Below are 14,808 nucleotides of genomic sequence, written 5' to 3'. Positions count from 1 at the left end.
CACCTTGGTGAGTATTCCTTGCTCTTCCAAGCGTTGAAGCTCTGCTTCAACTTTAGGGCGTAGAGCATAAGGTACAGGGCGTGCCTTGTGGAATCTTGGTTTTGCATTGTCCTCTAGTATGATCTGTGCTTTAATATTTTTCAGGGTGCCGATTCCATCTTTGAACACCTGGGCATGGTTATTAAGGATCTGTTTCAGTCTTTCATCTACAGAATTTGCACTCAGGCCTCGTTTCAGTCTCATTGACTTTATTTCTTTCCAGTTGAGGCGGATGTGTTTCAACCAGTCACGCCCAAATAATGGCACACCTCCATTTTTCAGAACATAAAGTTCCAGGTTGCATTTCTTTTTCTCATATTCCACTTTCACTTTTAGTTTTCCCAGAGGAGTTATTCTTTCACCTGTGTACGTTTTCAGTTTCACCGAGGTGTGCTTCAGTTTCAGATTGGGGAATTTGCTTCTATAATCTTCATATGAAATCAGTGAGAGAGCAGACCCGGTGTCCAGTTCCATCTGTAACTCAATCCCTTGTATTTTAGGTGTGAGCCATATTGCATCGTTATCTTTCTCTTGCATTGTGTACAGTTCCAGGCATGCCAAATCCTCCTCAGAATCAGTTGGCTCTGACTCGTTTACTTCATGCAGCTTTCTGTCTCTTTTCCACATTTTGTTTTTCTTTTTATCATACTGCTTTGATTTACACATTTTCTGTATATGCCCCTTTTTGTTACATTGCAGGCATTCTTTCTCTTTAAACCAGCAATTAGCAGCGTCATGTGACTTCTTGCCGCATCTGAAGCACATCGGTAATTTGTTATTGCGCTGCGGATATATTTTGTTTACAGAACACGGCTCCGTGCCTTTTCCCTGAAGCTCTCCGGCATCTTTTGCTGCTGTCTCCATCGATATCGCTATCTCTAATGCACGGTGCAAAGTGAGGTTATCCTCTGTGAGAAGTCGTTTCTGTGTGCCTTCATTGTTCATGCCGCAGACGAAACGGTCTCTCAGCGCATCTGACAGCCCCTCCCCGAACTGACAGTGTTCCGACAGCCGCCGGAGTTCCGCGATGTACTCCGATGTGGACTCATTCTTTAGTTGATTTCGTTTATGAAATCGGAAACGTTCGGCTATAACCAGTGGCTTCGGTTGGAAATGTTTTTGGAGCACTTCTGTGATCTCCTTGAAACTTTTGTCAGCTGGTTTGATCGGTGTGATGAGGCTGCGCAACAAGTTGTATGTTTTCGCTCCCATCACACTCAGTAACACAGCAACTTTCCTCTCGTCCTCTACTTTATTAGCTCGACAATACTGTTCAACTCTCTCTACGTATGTTGTCCAATCCTCTGTGCCATTATCGAAAACGTCCATTTGTCCAACGCCTCCTGACATTTTTCGGTATTTTTATAAGCGTCCTTCACTTAAAATAATTGATGTTACTCACGTCCTCTCTTTAGCCAGGCAGGTGAGCTAGCATCCACACGGAGGGTTAGTTGTTTTGGCCCTAACCGTTTTTCGTGTCTTTTTGGCCACTTTCACAAGGATTTCCCCCTCTCTGTCGTCCAATGCACATCGGGGATCCGTTTTAATCCTCGTCGCCAGTCTGTTATGTTCTCTTATAACTTAACTGGTAAGTAACGACGCCTTCTTTAGTCGTAGGAATTTACTTTAATAACCAGTCTAAGGAAAACAAGGCGCAGGCATATCAATGCGCGCATACACCACACTTTGTGTTTTACACTCAATAACAGAAAGTAGTGCCACAAACTATAAACTGATTTTACTAAATACATAACAAGTGGCATGCCAGGTTTTCCAGCAAAGACAGGATTTGCAAACAAATTGGTATTTTATAAAAAATAATTAATATTATTTGTGTATTTTTTATGCAGCAAAAGAGACACAGCTTAAGACAAGATTGAAGAGAGAAGAATTCGCACAAAGCACCACTGACTGGACAGCAGCTCACAGCCATAATGTTGCACTACAGAGTGAACCACAACACCATGAAGTTCCAAGTGATCCTATGTGGGGCAGCATTGTTGCTGGTCAGCGGCTGGTACATGCAGCTCAGCCTCTATGACCCACAACCCTCCAATGACAAAGTTCACGTTCTATTGTTGTCATCATGGAGATCAGGCTCATCCTTCCTGGGCCAGGTATTCAGTCAGCACCCGTCTGTCTTCTATCTTATGGAGCCTGGCTGGCATGTGTGGACCCAGCTGAGGCAAAATGGTGCACGGGCACTTCGAATGGCCTTGAGGGATCTCTTACGGAGCCTGTTCCAGTGTGACTTCTCAGTGATGGAGTCCTACCTTCCAGAGAACCAGAAAGAGTTGTTTATGTGGAGTCACAGTCGAGCTCTGTGCTCACCCCCGGTCTGTCCTCTCATGCCACGTAATCAGCTCAGCAACAAGACACACTGCCAACAGAATTGTAAACCTCGGGACCTGAAGATTGTAGAGCAGGTGTGTGGCTTTTACTCTCATGTGGTGTACAAGGAAGTGCGCATCTTTGAGCTAGAATCCCTCTACCCACTATTGCTGGACCCAAACTTAAATCTCCGCATCATCCACCTGGTCCGAGACCCACGGGGAGTGATGCGGTCTAAGGAAAAGGTAGCTGAATACTTAGCGAGTGATAACGCGATCGTCTTGGAGCAGAAACCCATCAATGAAGCAGAGGTACAGTATCAGGTCATGCAGGATATCTGTCGAAGCCACTTGCGTATCAATAAGAGGGCGGTCCTGAAGCCTCCTCCGTTTCTAAAAGGCCGCTACAAACTGGTTCGCTACGAGGATGTGACGCGCAACCCAGTCAAGGAGATCAAATCCTTGTATCAGTTTGTAGGTCTGGAGATGACCACACAGCTGGCCACATGGATCTACCAGGTGACCCACGGAAAAGGCAAAGGCTCCATTAAAGAGGCTTTTGACATCACATCGCGAAGCGCCACTGACATCTCTCAGGCTTGGCGCACCATGCTGCCACACAACACGGTCAAACGAGTACAGGAAGTGTGTGAAGAGGCCATGTCTTATCTCGGGTACACGATGGTAAACAGTGAAATAGAGCAGAAGAATCTCTACGTAGATCTGCTGGTACCACAAGAACAGCTCAGCTGGTCACCTGATAAAACACAGCACATGGACAACAGTTACAACAAGAATGACAAAGACTTTCTGACAGATGGACCGCACAAAAAACTACATTAGGGTACGACTATTAAAAACAGAGAACACTGTCATAATGTCCATTTTTAAAGCACGGACACTGTAAGAAGACTGAAATGTGAAAAGGCAGCACAGTATTCTGTTAATGTACATTTAGTGTTTGCGTGCCACGATCACATGACTTTTCCTGAAGTGTCTCTATAAGTAGACAAAACTTATAGTTATTTATTTATTCATTGCTGCAAAAAGAGATTGTAAAGTACACCAACCAACCTGCCATAAATGTTGCTCATCTGATATCAGTCTGAAAACAAATGAGTCAAGTTCACAGTTATACATCTTTTAATACAGCAACCAACTCTGAGAAATTAATGAAAATCAAATATCTCTTGCTGTCTGCACAGACAGAATAACATCACATATAAACATCATAGAACATTTAATCTGTGATGGTACATTTAGGCTTGACGTTGAAATGACTTGAATGAGTAGCAAATGTTAAATCATGTTGATTTATCTCTTCAGAGTAAGAGAAAGTGGGTAAATTAACTACTATTAATTGTGTTTAGGGTGATATCTGGGAAAATGTTGATAGTGATTTTTTTGAGCACATGAAAAATTGCCAAACACTTACACTAAAGATGGACTTCAGTCACAACTTTGTGAGAGTTTTGGTTTTCCTAAATGACTGAGTGTTCTGAATAAAACAATATCTTCACTTGTACATTTTTGGAAATTTGCTATATTTTGCAATATTTTACATGATAAGCACTCAAATTTGAGGTTTATTCAATCAATGGAAACTTTAAATGGCTTATTCTACTCATTAAAACACTGGTTTTGAATGTCTTTTGCACTGGTTTGGGTCTCTTTTGTATCAGCAGAGTTGAGGTTTTAAATACACACACATAAGATCACAGCACTCTCCATTTCAGAGAGACTTAAATGGACAGGTAGTTCATGAAGCTCACAGTACACTGAAAAAAAGGCCATGTTGGATTGCCTTGATTCAATAGTGGACATTGGTTGCACACAAATGTTTTGCTTTGGCAGAAACTTAAACAACTGAGTTAAATCAACACAACTTTTTCATATTCAATAAACCTGTGCATTTTGTGTTCATAAAACGCGATTGAAACATGTTTAGATGAAGTAAGTTGAGCTCTTGGAATATTTTAATCCTTCACAATTTTGTCATTTTATTTCAACAGTATTCAATAACTTTTACCCCAATACTACTTGGTCACTTAAATACTACATGTTGTCTTCATATTACATAATGTTCAACAAAGTGTAGATCCTGGTTACCATAAAAATTGAATGGGTCTTCAACAACTATCCTTCTATCTTTATCCTGGTTGCAGGGGGGCTGGGAAATAACCCTGAAGCGATAGGTTACAAGGCAGGGTACACCCTGGATAGCTCACCAGTCTATCACATAGAAACAAACAACCATTTGCACTTACATTCACAGGTAATTTAGAATCACCAGTTAACCCTAATAACTGCATGACTTTTAATTGTGGGAGGAAACCAGAATACCCAGAGAGAAACCACTGCAAACTAGCCAGAATGTAGATTTGAACCCAGGACCTTCTTACTGTGAAGCAACAGCACTAACCACCATGCCAACAATCTAGGAAACACAGGAAAGCTATGATTTCCTGTATTTGATGCAGATTTTTTTTTGTTTTTGTCCTTGACAGGTTAATCTACAATAAATAGCAATAGCATGCACGTGGTGTGTGTGTAGTTGTCTGCCTCTTTTAACTCCAGTGATTTTCCTGCAGTTTGAGATCTCGTTCGATCTTGTGAATTTTATGAGTTCAGCAACTAACCACTCTTACTAGACTGTATCATGTCATCTCAACAAGAACAAATTAAGTTGTTGAATTTCGTACAGATCCTTCATGATTTAATTACGTTCATAGAAACACGAAATTATTGCGTTCAAATTACAAGTTAGACTTTTTTAATGTAACAACCACCCAATTTACTTTTTCGGTATACCAGAAAAAGTAGAGGTGGCTGCTCGACTTGACTGACATGGATGCCTACCTGCTCTAATTAAATGGGTTGAAGAAAATAGTCATGCTGTGAGTGAGACAATGCAACGACGACAAAGGGCTACGCACTATATTGCGCGAAAACATTTTGAATGACCGTCCCATTACATTAATTGATGATCGCAACAAATATCCCACTTACGCCAAATCATTCTTTTACTGAAAGGAAAACCAGTTCTCCCACCAGGAGTTTTCAAAAGGATTGAGCAATATCTAAGAAGATGGAAACAAATTCAATAATTGGGCCATCTCTTCTGGAAAAGATGGACTTGAGAATATTTGCCATTGTTGCAAGAAAGGCAAGAATGGAACAAAGAAAGAAAAAGCCTTTCATCTGGAGACGATGTTGCGTAGTTCATCCCAAAGCACCACGTTGTCCCCACATTCCTTTGAAAAGTGCTTGAGGTGTATCCTGACAAAGGAGGACTCGTTTGATCTGGGGTCTAAAAAACTAAGACAAGGATCGTTGAAAGGCTCTTGACCAAAATTCGCCACCTTTTTGAAGTCAATACAAATTACGATGATTAATTTGCAAAAGGTTTCGTTCTTTCTTCGTTAAGTATTTGATGCCTTTGTAATTATTGAAGTAATGGCTCTGTTATTTTTGTGAAATGTGAAATTGTTATGTGCTCTGCCAAAGAACAATTAGGGGCCGGTGTGTTAGAGCCATTTCATGTTTTTGGTGTTATTGCAACTTGTCAGCACAAGAGGGAGTAGTAACGCTACTTGCCACTTTATCATGACAGACTTTGCTGTAGACAGGTTTGCTGCTTTTGGCGTCACTTGTCATGTTTCCTCATATGTATCACATACTACAGCAAAATATGGCTCATCTATTAATCCTTACCGTGAAAAAAGAAAAACAAATTTAATGGAGTTACAGGAATATGCATGCTTGTCTTAGAAAGCCAGTACTTGTCATATACTGTAAAATCTATGTATATCTGTAGTAAGTTGTCCAAAGTGGGTGTTTCTAACATATGTAGGATACAGTTACATGCACAAGTGTTTAGACAGTGACATAATTATTGTAATTTTACTTCTGTACGCCATCACTATGGATTTTAAACTAAAGAATCCACTTGTGATTGAAACACAGACTTTCAGATAAAGGTGTTTAACAAAAGTATTGCATTAACTGATTCTGAATTTCAGCAACTTTTAACCTACATTCTCAGAGTCTCAAAAGTAATGATACAAAGTATCACTCAAGACAAAACAAAGAAGGTTTGGATTGAATAAATATGTTTCTATTATCAGGGGTGGCTGAAGCGCTGTAGCTCAGGACATAGCGCATGTTATCTACTGATTAGAACGTTGGCGGTTTGTTTGCTGGCTGCCCTTGGGCATGATGCTTCCCATACTGAAGAGTGAAACAACTGAACACAAGGCAGTTATTAGTATAGAATAAATGTCAGTCAGTACAGCGACTCACTGTGAGAGAATGAGGTTTACTGTAGAGTAATGTGTGCTATTATTAGTTATCTGGGAAGGTTTTTCAACTGCAGTAAAATATCTTTCTATACTGTGTGAAAGACTTGTCTGTGATTCTATATCTGAGCTTTTTGTTTCTATTTCACTTTGTAAGATGAATCAGTCAGAAACTGTTCCTGACTATTGGCAGCAATAAATAATGACAAGTACTCCTGTGTATTTTAGTCTATTGTTAGGAACCTTGTTGACTTCACATTTTAAGGGGGTGATAAGCAGCTTTTCTCATCAAAGGATAATTTGCATTGTAGTACCATCCACTGGCTGAGTCACTAATAAGTATCATCTTGTCATCCTTCCTCATCTTTGTTAGCTCGATATTCAGTGAAACTAAGGAAGAACCTGGAATAGTTGTTTAGTTTTGGAATACAATAAAACTACTTTTTTAATACTCATTGGACTGTAAATGCAACAGAAATAATCTTTCCTAACACACAGCAAAAAAAAACTAAACAAACAAACTTGGAAATACCATGCAAGGGATTTCCTTTCTGTCTTTTCTTTTACCCATTTTTTCTGTTTGAGCAGTTTACTGATGTTCCCTTAATATAGCATATGCATAATTTATTGGGTATTTTATTCACACCAGTTTAAGATTGTGATGTCAATTCAGAACAATGTGAGGGCTTGATGATCAGGATGAGTGCACCAAGTGCCCTCTGAATGCCAGCATCACCCCCAGGCTCTTCCAGCAGCCACCAGGCCCAGGATCCTCCAGCAGCCACCAGGCCCAGGCTCTTCCAGCAGCCACCAGGCCCAGGATCCTCCAGCAGCCACCAGGCCCAGGCTCTTCCAGCAGCCACCAGGCCCAGGCTCTTCCAGCAGCCACTAGGCCCAGGATCCTGCAGCAGCCACCAGGCCCAGGCTCTTCCAGCAGCCACCAGGCCCAGGCTCTTCCAGCAGCCACTAGGCCCAGGATCCTCCTGCTCCACCAGGCCCAGGATCCTCCAGCAGCCACCAGGCCCAGGCTCTTCCAGCAGCCACCAGGCCCAGGATCCTCCAGCAGCCACCAGGCCCAGGATCCTGCAGCAGCCACCAGGCCCAGGCTCTTCCAGCAGCCACCAGGCCCAGGCTCTTCCAGCAGCCACTAGGCCCAGGATCCTCCTGCTCCACCAGGCCCAGGATCCTCCAGCAGCCACCAGGCCCAGGCTCTTCCAGCAGCCACTAGGCCCAGGATCCTCCTGCTCCACCAGGCCCAGGAGCGTTAAGATGCCGCCTAAGAGGAGCAACGTTAATGAGGAGGAACTGGAGGACATAAAGAAATCCCTAAACTTTATGTCTGAAGAAATAACAACAATTTCAAAACAACAAAAACTGATACTCAATTTAATGGATGATATTAAAGAACTAAGAAGGCAGAGCGAGGAAAAGGACAAGAAGATTGCTATGCTGGAAGGACGGGTGTCAGATCTGGAACAATATTCAAGAGTAAATGATGTGATAGTGACAGGACTGGAAACCAAGCATCAGACATACGCACGGGTAGCAGCAGCAGAGAGAGGGGAGCCACCCGAGCAAGAGCTACGCTCTTTGGAAGAGCAGGTAATGGCCTTCTTTAAAAGCAAAGGTATAGAAATGGACAGTAAAAATATTGAGGGATGCCATCCTCTTCCGAGAAAAAATCAAATACCTGCCATTATCATTCGTTTTGTTAATAGAAAACAGAAAAAAGAACTGCTCAAGCAAGGAAGAAAGCTAAAAGGTACAAATGTTTATTTAAATGAACACCTAATCAAGAAAAATGCAGACATTGCAAGACAAGCAAGAATATTAAGAAAACAGAAGAAAATACAGTCAACTTGGACGTCAGACTGTAAAATATTCATTAAGTTAAATGGAACACCAGAGCAGGCTAAGGTTCTAGTCATCAAAGAGATGACGGAACTAGAAAAATATAACCGATAAATGCAAAGCAGTGCTAAATATGATGTGACCGTCCAAGTGCACAACCAACGCAGATGTCTGACAATTTTCAACTAACAACTCATATAGATATTGAAAATAAGACATTGATGTATGACAGCAACATAGATCCTGATTGTAATTTCTTTAACAATAAGACAAATGAATGCAATTATTATACAAATGAGCAACTTAAAAAGGAATTCAAGGTAGAACAGGGTATAACAATGGTTCACTTTAATAGTCGAAGCTTATATGCAAACTTTCAATCCATCAAAGACTACATAACACAGTTTGAACAGCCATTCAATGTGATAGCCATATCGGAGACCTGGATAACTCCTGGAAAAGAAGAAGACTTTAAAATAAATGGATATGAATTCCTTCATGTAGACAGGATCAACAAGAAAGGAGGTGGGGTGGCACTTTACATTGATAAAAACCTAAAGTACAAAAGAATGGGAAGAATGACAACTGTTATTGATGGAGTGATGGAATGTTTATCAGTGGAAATAATTATAGAAAAAAGGAAAAACCTAATTGTCAGTTGTATATATAGAACACCAGGATCTAAGATTGAGATATTTAAGGATAATATGGAGGACTTATTTACAAATATAAATCAGAAAAGAATGTTTATTTGTGGAGACTTTAATATTGACTTATTGAATCCAAATCATAATAAGAGTACAGAAGAATTTATTGATTCCATGTACAGCATAGGTTTATTTCCACTGATAACAAGACCGACCAGAATAACATCTCATTGTGCAACTCTATTAGATAATATATTTACAAATATAATAGAAGCAAAGATAAAAAGTGGGCTGTTAATCAATGATATAAGTGACCATTTACCAGTCTTTGCATCGTATAATTGCCATTATAAAGTGAACAACGATGGACATAAGATTATTTACAAAAGAATAAGAACAGAGAAGACCTTAAATTGTCTTAGAAACGAACTTTTAAAGCAAGATTGGAATATTGTATATGAACAAACAGAAGTTAATAAAGCTTACGAAGGATTTTTAAGAACATTTAACACATTACTTGATAAAAACTGCCCAGTAATTGAAATCAATAGGAAACACAACTATGCAGGAAGACCATGGATGACAAAAGGACTACAAAATGCCAGCAAAAAAAAGAATACCTTATATCGAGAATTCATAAAAAAGAGAACAATAGAAACTGAAATGAAGTATAAAACTTACAAAAATAAATTAACTAATATAATGAGATCCTGTAAAAGAGAGTATTACATTAAAAGGTTAGAACACAATAAAGATAACACAAGAGATATATGGAATGTATTAAACAGAATAATCAAAAATGAATCAAGGAATAATGATTACCCTGGGTACTTTATAGAAGGGACAAGAAGTATTAATAACATGGAGGAGATAGTAAATGGCTTTAATGAATTCTTCGTAAACATAGGGCCAAAACTGGCAGAAGAAATAAAGGTTGATGGAATAGAAAGGGACACTGGTGAAAATATTGAAAGGAATAGTAGCTCAATGTTTTTAAGAGCAGTGGAAGAGAAAGAGATTTATGACATGGTTAGAGGACTTAAGAACAAAACCAGTACAGACTGGAATGATATTGATATGGTAACGGTAAAGACAGTTATTGATGGTATCGTAAAACCATTAAAATATATATTCAACTTGTCGTTTCAAAAAGGAGTTTTTCCACAAAAAATGAAAGTTGCTAAAGTTATTCCCATTTACAAAACCGGTGAAAGACATCATTTTACAAACTATAGACCAGTGTCAATACTCTCCCAGTTCTCTAAGATACTGGAAAAACTCTTCATAAAAAGATTTGACAGTTTTGTGGAAAAATATGAATTAATGACAGATAGTCAGTATGGGTTCAGAAACAACAGATCAACAGCTTTGGCACTGATAGATTTAATGGAAAAGATAACGGAATGTATGGATAATAAGAGGTATGCGCTCGGAGTTTTCTTAGATCTAAAGAAGGCGTTTGATACTGTTAATCATGAAATTCTATTAAAAAAACTGGAAAAGTACGGGTTTAGGGGAGTGGTTTTGGAATGGTTAAAAAGCTATGTAGGGAATAGGCAACAATATGTACAAATAAATGAATATAAATCTAATTTGATGGATATAGCTTGTGGAGTACCTCAAGGTTCAGTACTGGGTCCAAAAATGTTTATTATGTACTTAAATGATATCTGCAGAGTATCGGAGATTTTAAAGTTTGTAATATTTGCAGATGACACAAATATACTGTGTGCAGGTGGGGAATTGCCACAGGTTTTGGAAATGATCACACAGGAATTAACGATATTAAAGAAGTGGTTTGATATAAATAAATTATCATTGAATCTCGATAAAACCAAATTTATGTTGTTTGGAAACCAAAAGAAAAACATCGAAGTAGAAATATGTGTTGACAATGTATATTTAGAAAGAGTAAATGAAATAAAATTTCTTGGGGTGATCATTGACCACAAGCTCTGTTGGAAGCCACACATTACTTATGTTCGGGGGAAATTGGCACGGGGCATTGCCGTCCTGGGAAAAGCAAAGCATATGTTGGATCAGAAAGCACTGCACATTTTATACTGTGCTTTACTACTGCCATATATGAGCTACTGTGTAGAGGTCTGGGGAAACACATACAAAAGTAACACACAAACAATAACTATAATACAGAAAAGGGCCATTAGATTAATAAATAATGTGGGGTACAGGGACCATACAAATGCACTCTTTGTCAAAATGCAAGCTATTAAATTCCAAGACTTGGTGAAGCTTAAAACAGCGCAAATAATGTATAAAGTCAGAAATAAATTGCTTCCCAAAGAAATCTGTAAATTGTTCATAGAAAGAGAAGGTGGGTATAACTTAAGAGGGAAATGGAATTTAAAAATACAAAGTGATAGAACAACTTTAAGAACTATGTCAATCTCAATTGCAGGAGTTAAATTATGGAACAGTCTAACAGAAGAAATAAAAGACAGTCAAAACATAAAACAGTTTAAAGTAAAATATAAAAACCTAATTTTAAATAAGTATAAGAATGAAGAAAACGGGGTTAACCCAGGATGGTAATGTTGCTGGTAATGGTGTTGCGGTTCTTTTTTGGTTGTTTTTTTGTTTTTTTGTTTTGTTTTGGTTTGTTGTTTTTCCATAACTTGTGTATCTGCAAATATACACATTCTGTATTTTTCATATGAAAGAAACTATACTGTGGTGGGGCTTGCTAATTTCTTGTTTTTGATTTATGTATGTTATGTTTTGTTTTACTTCATATGTTTATATGTTTCATATGTTGTTTGTTTAATTTAAGACAAAAAAAAATTAAATGAATGAGAGGTAAAACTTGAGGGGGTAGGGACAAATAAGTAAATACTTCAGCCTACTCCTTTTCAAACAAATAATGGAATGATATTTTGTAATGATTGTGAAGGCACATGTTTGAAATGTTTGAAATAAAAATGAACTGAACTGAACTGAACTGAATTTGAGTAAAAAATGTTGTAAGATTTAGAGCTTTAATTTTACTCATGGTCTAGGGCTAAGGTTTTACGGTTCACGTTGGAATTAGGGGGGTAAGAAGAGAAAAATAGAAACACAGAAAGAAAGGAAGAAGAAACACAAGGGTAAAAAAAAAAGATTTATGAAGTGGGGCAAATTCTTGCAACACCACAGTCGCTGGATGATCTGCTAAGAATATGCTTTAATGCAGGAAATAACAAGCTTATGTTTCAACTAGGGTGCCTTCCTCTCTTTTGTGCTCGCGTTTATTAACATTTTTGCCAACCTAGGACTGTCTTGTCAAGGAGGGGGCCACTGGGGTGGTCAGCAAACTTGGTAGCGCCCCTGTGCAGAAGAACAACACAAGACATTATTTAGAATCAGAATCAGAATCAGAATGGGTTTTATTGCCAAATGTTGAGCAGGTTTACAACATTAGGAAATTGCTGCATGAGATCATGAGCCTTCCCAGTAACTATGTTAATGTGCCATGTGTGTAAATCTGTTCTTTTTTTAAATGGCGCATTGCAACATTCAGGCATTAATCTAACACACTAACATGGATTTATCAACGGCTGTATTTTCAGACATTTCAAGTTTCAAGACGTGAGTCTAACCATTGTATGGTCATCTTGATGCATGCTCTATCATCCAGGTAAGTAAATCTCTGAAAGTTGATTCTGTTCATCTGGATGTAGCGTTTTCTGTGGGAGAAACGTTTTTCCTGTGCAAGGCTCCAGATGCCTTCATTGTGAAGCAACTCCAGTCCGCCGACAGGTCTCGCACGCAACAGCTGCTGCTCCGACGTGCTAAGGTCACTAGCTGGGTTACGCCATGTCGGACGTTCTGTGAGGCGCTTTTGTGATATTTAATTGATTTTTTATTTCTCGCCGATATCTGATCCAGTAATTTAGGTCAGGATCGGACCGATACTGGATACTGTATATAGGATCAGCCCATCTTTCACCCAGACTGCAGGAAAGGCCCCCCAATCACTAGATCATACCAGAATGAAGACAGGTCTGAATTTGCTCATTGTGTTTCTGAAAGACGTTTTTGACTTTTATAAAATCATTGAAATGCACGACAGAAACAATCCCATTTTTAACAAAAGTACTGCATTAACTGCTTTATGATCAGATGTTTTGAGGCCTCAGACATAATGATCATGTCTGGAGAGATGTTTTTACAATGTACTGTGGGAACTTTAGCCGTTTACCCAGGTCAGCCTGTAGCTGCCAATCAGAGGCTGTGTTGAGGAGGCCAATTGTACAGACTAGGATTCAAGAATACGCTGAACCAGCACACTGAAGACAGCATAGATGGTTTGCACTAGATCTTCATATGTATTTTTTGTAAGTACGACAGAGAGAGTATGACAGAGATATGCTAATTGTTGGATGAATAATGATCCACACAGTCGATGTTCCCCATGATTTTAGATAACAAATGGTTGTCTGTCTCTGTGTTAGCCCTCCGACAGACCTGTACTCCGCTTTTCACCCTGTGACAGGCTTCAGCCTCCCACCGGTGACCTTGAATTGGATAAGCGGAAGAAGATGGATGGATGCCATGTTTTTTGTACTACAAATCAAACATTAAATAACAGTCATCTCATGATTTTCTTCAATATAGATACACCATAAATAATAGTAATAATAATAACACACACAAAGTTAAAAAGTAGCACTTTTTGAAGGAAAATTCCACAAGAGACTCGTGTCTAAATAATGTACCAAATTACTGTAATCATAAACCACCTACACAGAAAAATAGTACACCCACCACAGCACAGCAAACTAACCTGTTTATTCAGCACTGAACCGGTTTTCCTGCAACCTCGGAATATCACAAGCAACTATAAAGCTCAGTTTGTTTTGCAGGGTGTTTAACAAAAGGGAAAAAAAACATAACTGCATATCATACAGATCAAATATCTGATTTACAAAATGAGCAACTGATGTGTAATATTTAACTTTACAGTTTATTTAATGCTCTTGAGCAGTCCTTACCTTTAAATACAACCTGTCTTGTTCCTCTCCTGTTACATGGAGTAGAAGGTAGCCGAGAGATATTTGTGCAGAAATGTGGGAAGTAAAAAGTTGCCAGAAAAAGAAATGCTCAAGTAAAGTATAGATACCTGGAAATTCTGCTTAAGTACAGTAATGGAGTATTTGCCCTTTGTTACTTCCCACCTCTGGCTTTGGCATCTCTACGGGCGGTATTCCGGCACGGACAGTGAGAAATACATGTTGATTTGTTTTACTTGAGCTTGTTGGTCTGTATGTATGAATTTGCTGGAAAGTGTTGCAAAGGCTTTTTAAAATTGTATTTTATTTTCACGAGTTCATCAAAAGCTTATTGACAAAGAATGTTTCATTTGAGTGGAGGGAAAAAATTTGAGTGAAGGACATTTTCCTTCAAAAAATATTGTGGATTGTTTTATAAAGTTTAATAAAATATGAATTATTTTCATCAAACTCTTGAATTTGGATATCATTTCCAAAAATTCACTAATTCAGATATTTCCCACCAGAAGTGACGCATCAAAACTTCTAGATGTGATCGACTAAAGTCTCCCAACATGGGTTAGTTTACCTGCCCTTTCTTAGACCAGCACTAAGCTCTTAATTGCATTGCATCCTGGCTCCATTTAAGTGTCTG

At 38.8% G+C, this 14,808-nt stretch overlaps 1 protein-coding gene across 1 annotated transcript; it reads left to right on the top strand.

Annotated features, from left to right (window-relative positions):
* The first annotated feature begins 1,973 nt into the window (after window positions 1–1,973).
* LOC146629587 (carbohydrate sulfotransferase 6-like) lies at window positions 1,974–3,212 on the top strand. Its single transcript, XM_085358732.1, has one exon. It carries the CDS (start codon window positions 1,974–1,976, stop codon window positions 3,210–3,212), a length of 1,239 nt encoding a protein of 412 aa, XP_085214858.1.
* Window positions 3,213–14,808: the final 11,596 nt, after the last annotated feature.

Source organism: Diplotaxodon limnothrissa, linkage group LG7 (assembly GCF_057381915.1).
Source record: "Diplotaxodon limnothrissa isolate DT_005_m linkage group LG7, D_limnothrissa_male_GT1.1, whole genome shotgun sequence".
Classification (NCBI taxonomy): domain Eukaryota; kingdom Metazoa; phylum Chordata; class Actinopteri; order Cichliformes; family Cichlidae; genus Diplotaxodon; species Diplotaxodon limnothrissa.
The sequence above is the reverse complement of the archived record's forward strand: the minus strand, read 5'-3'. Positions and strand labels throughout refer to the sequence as shown.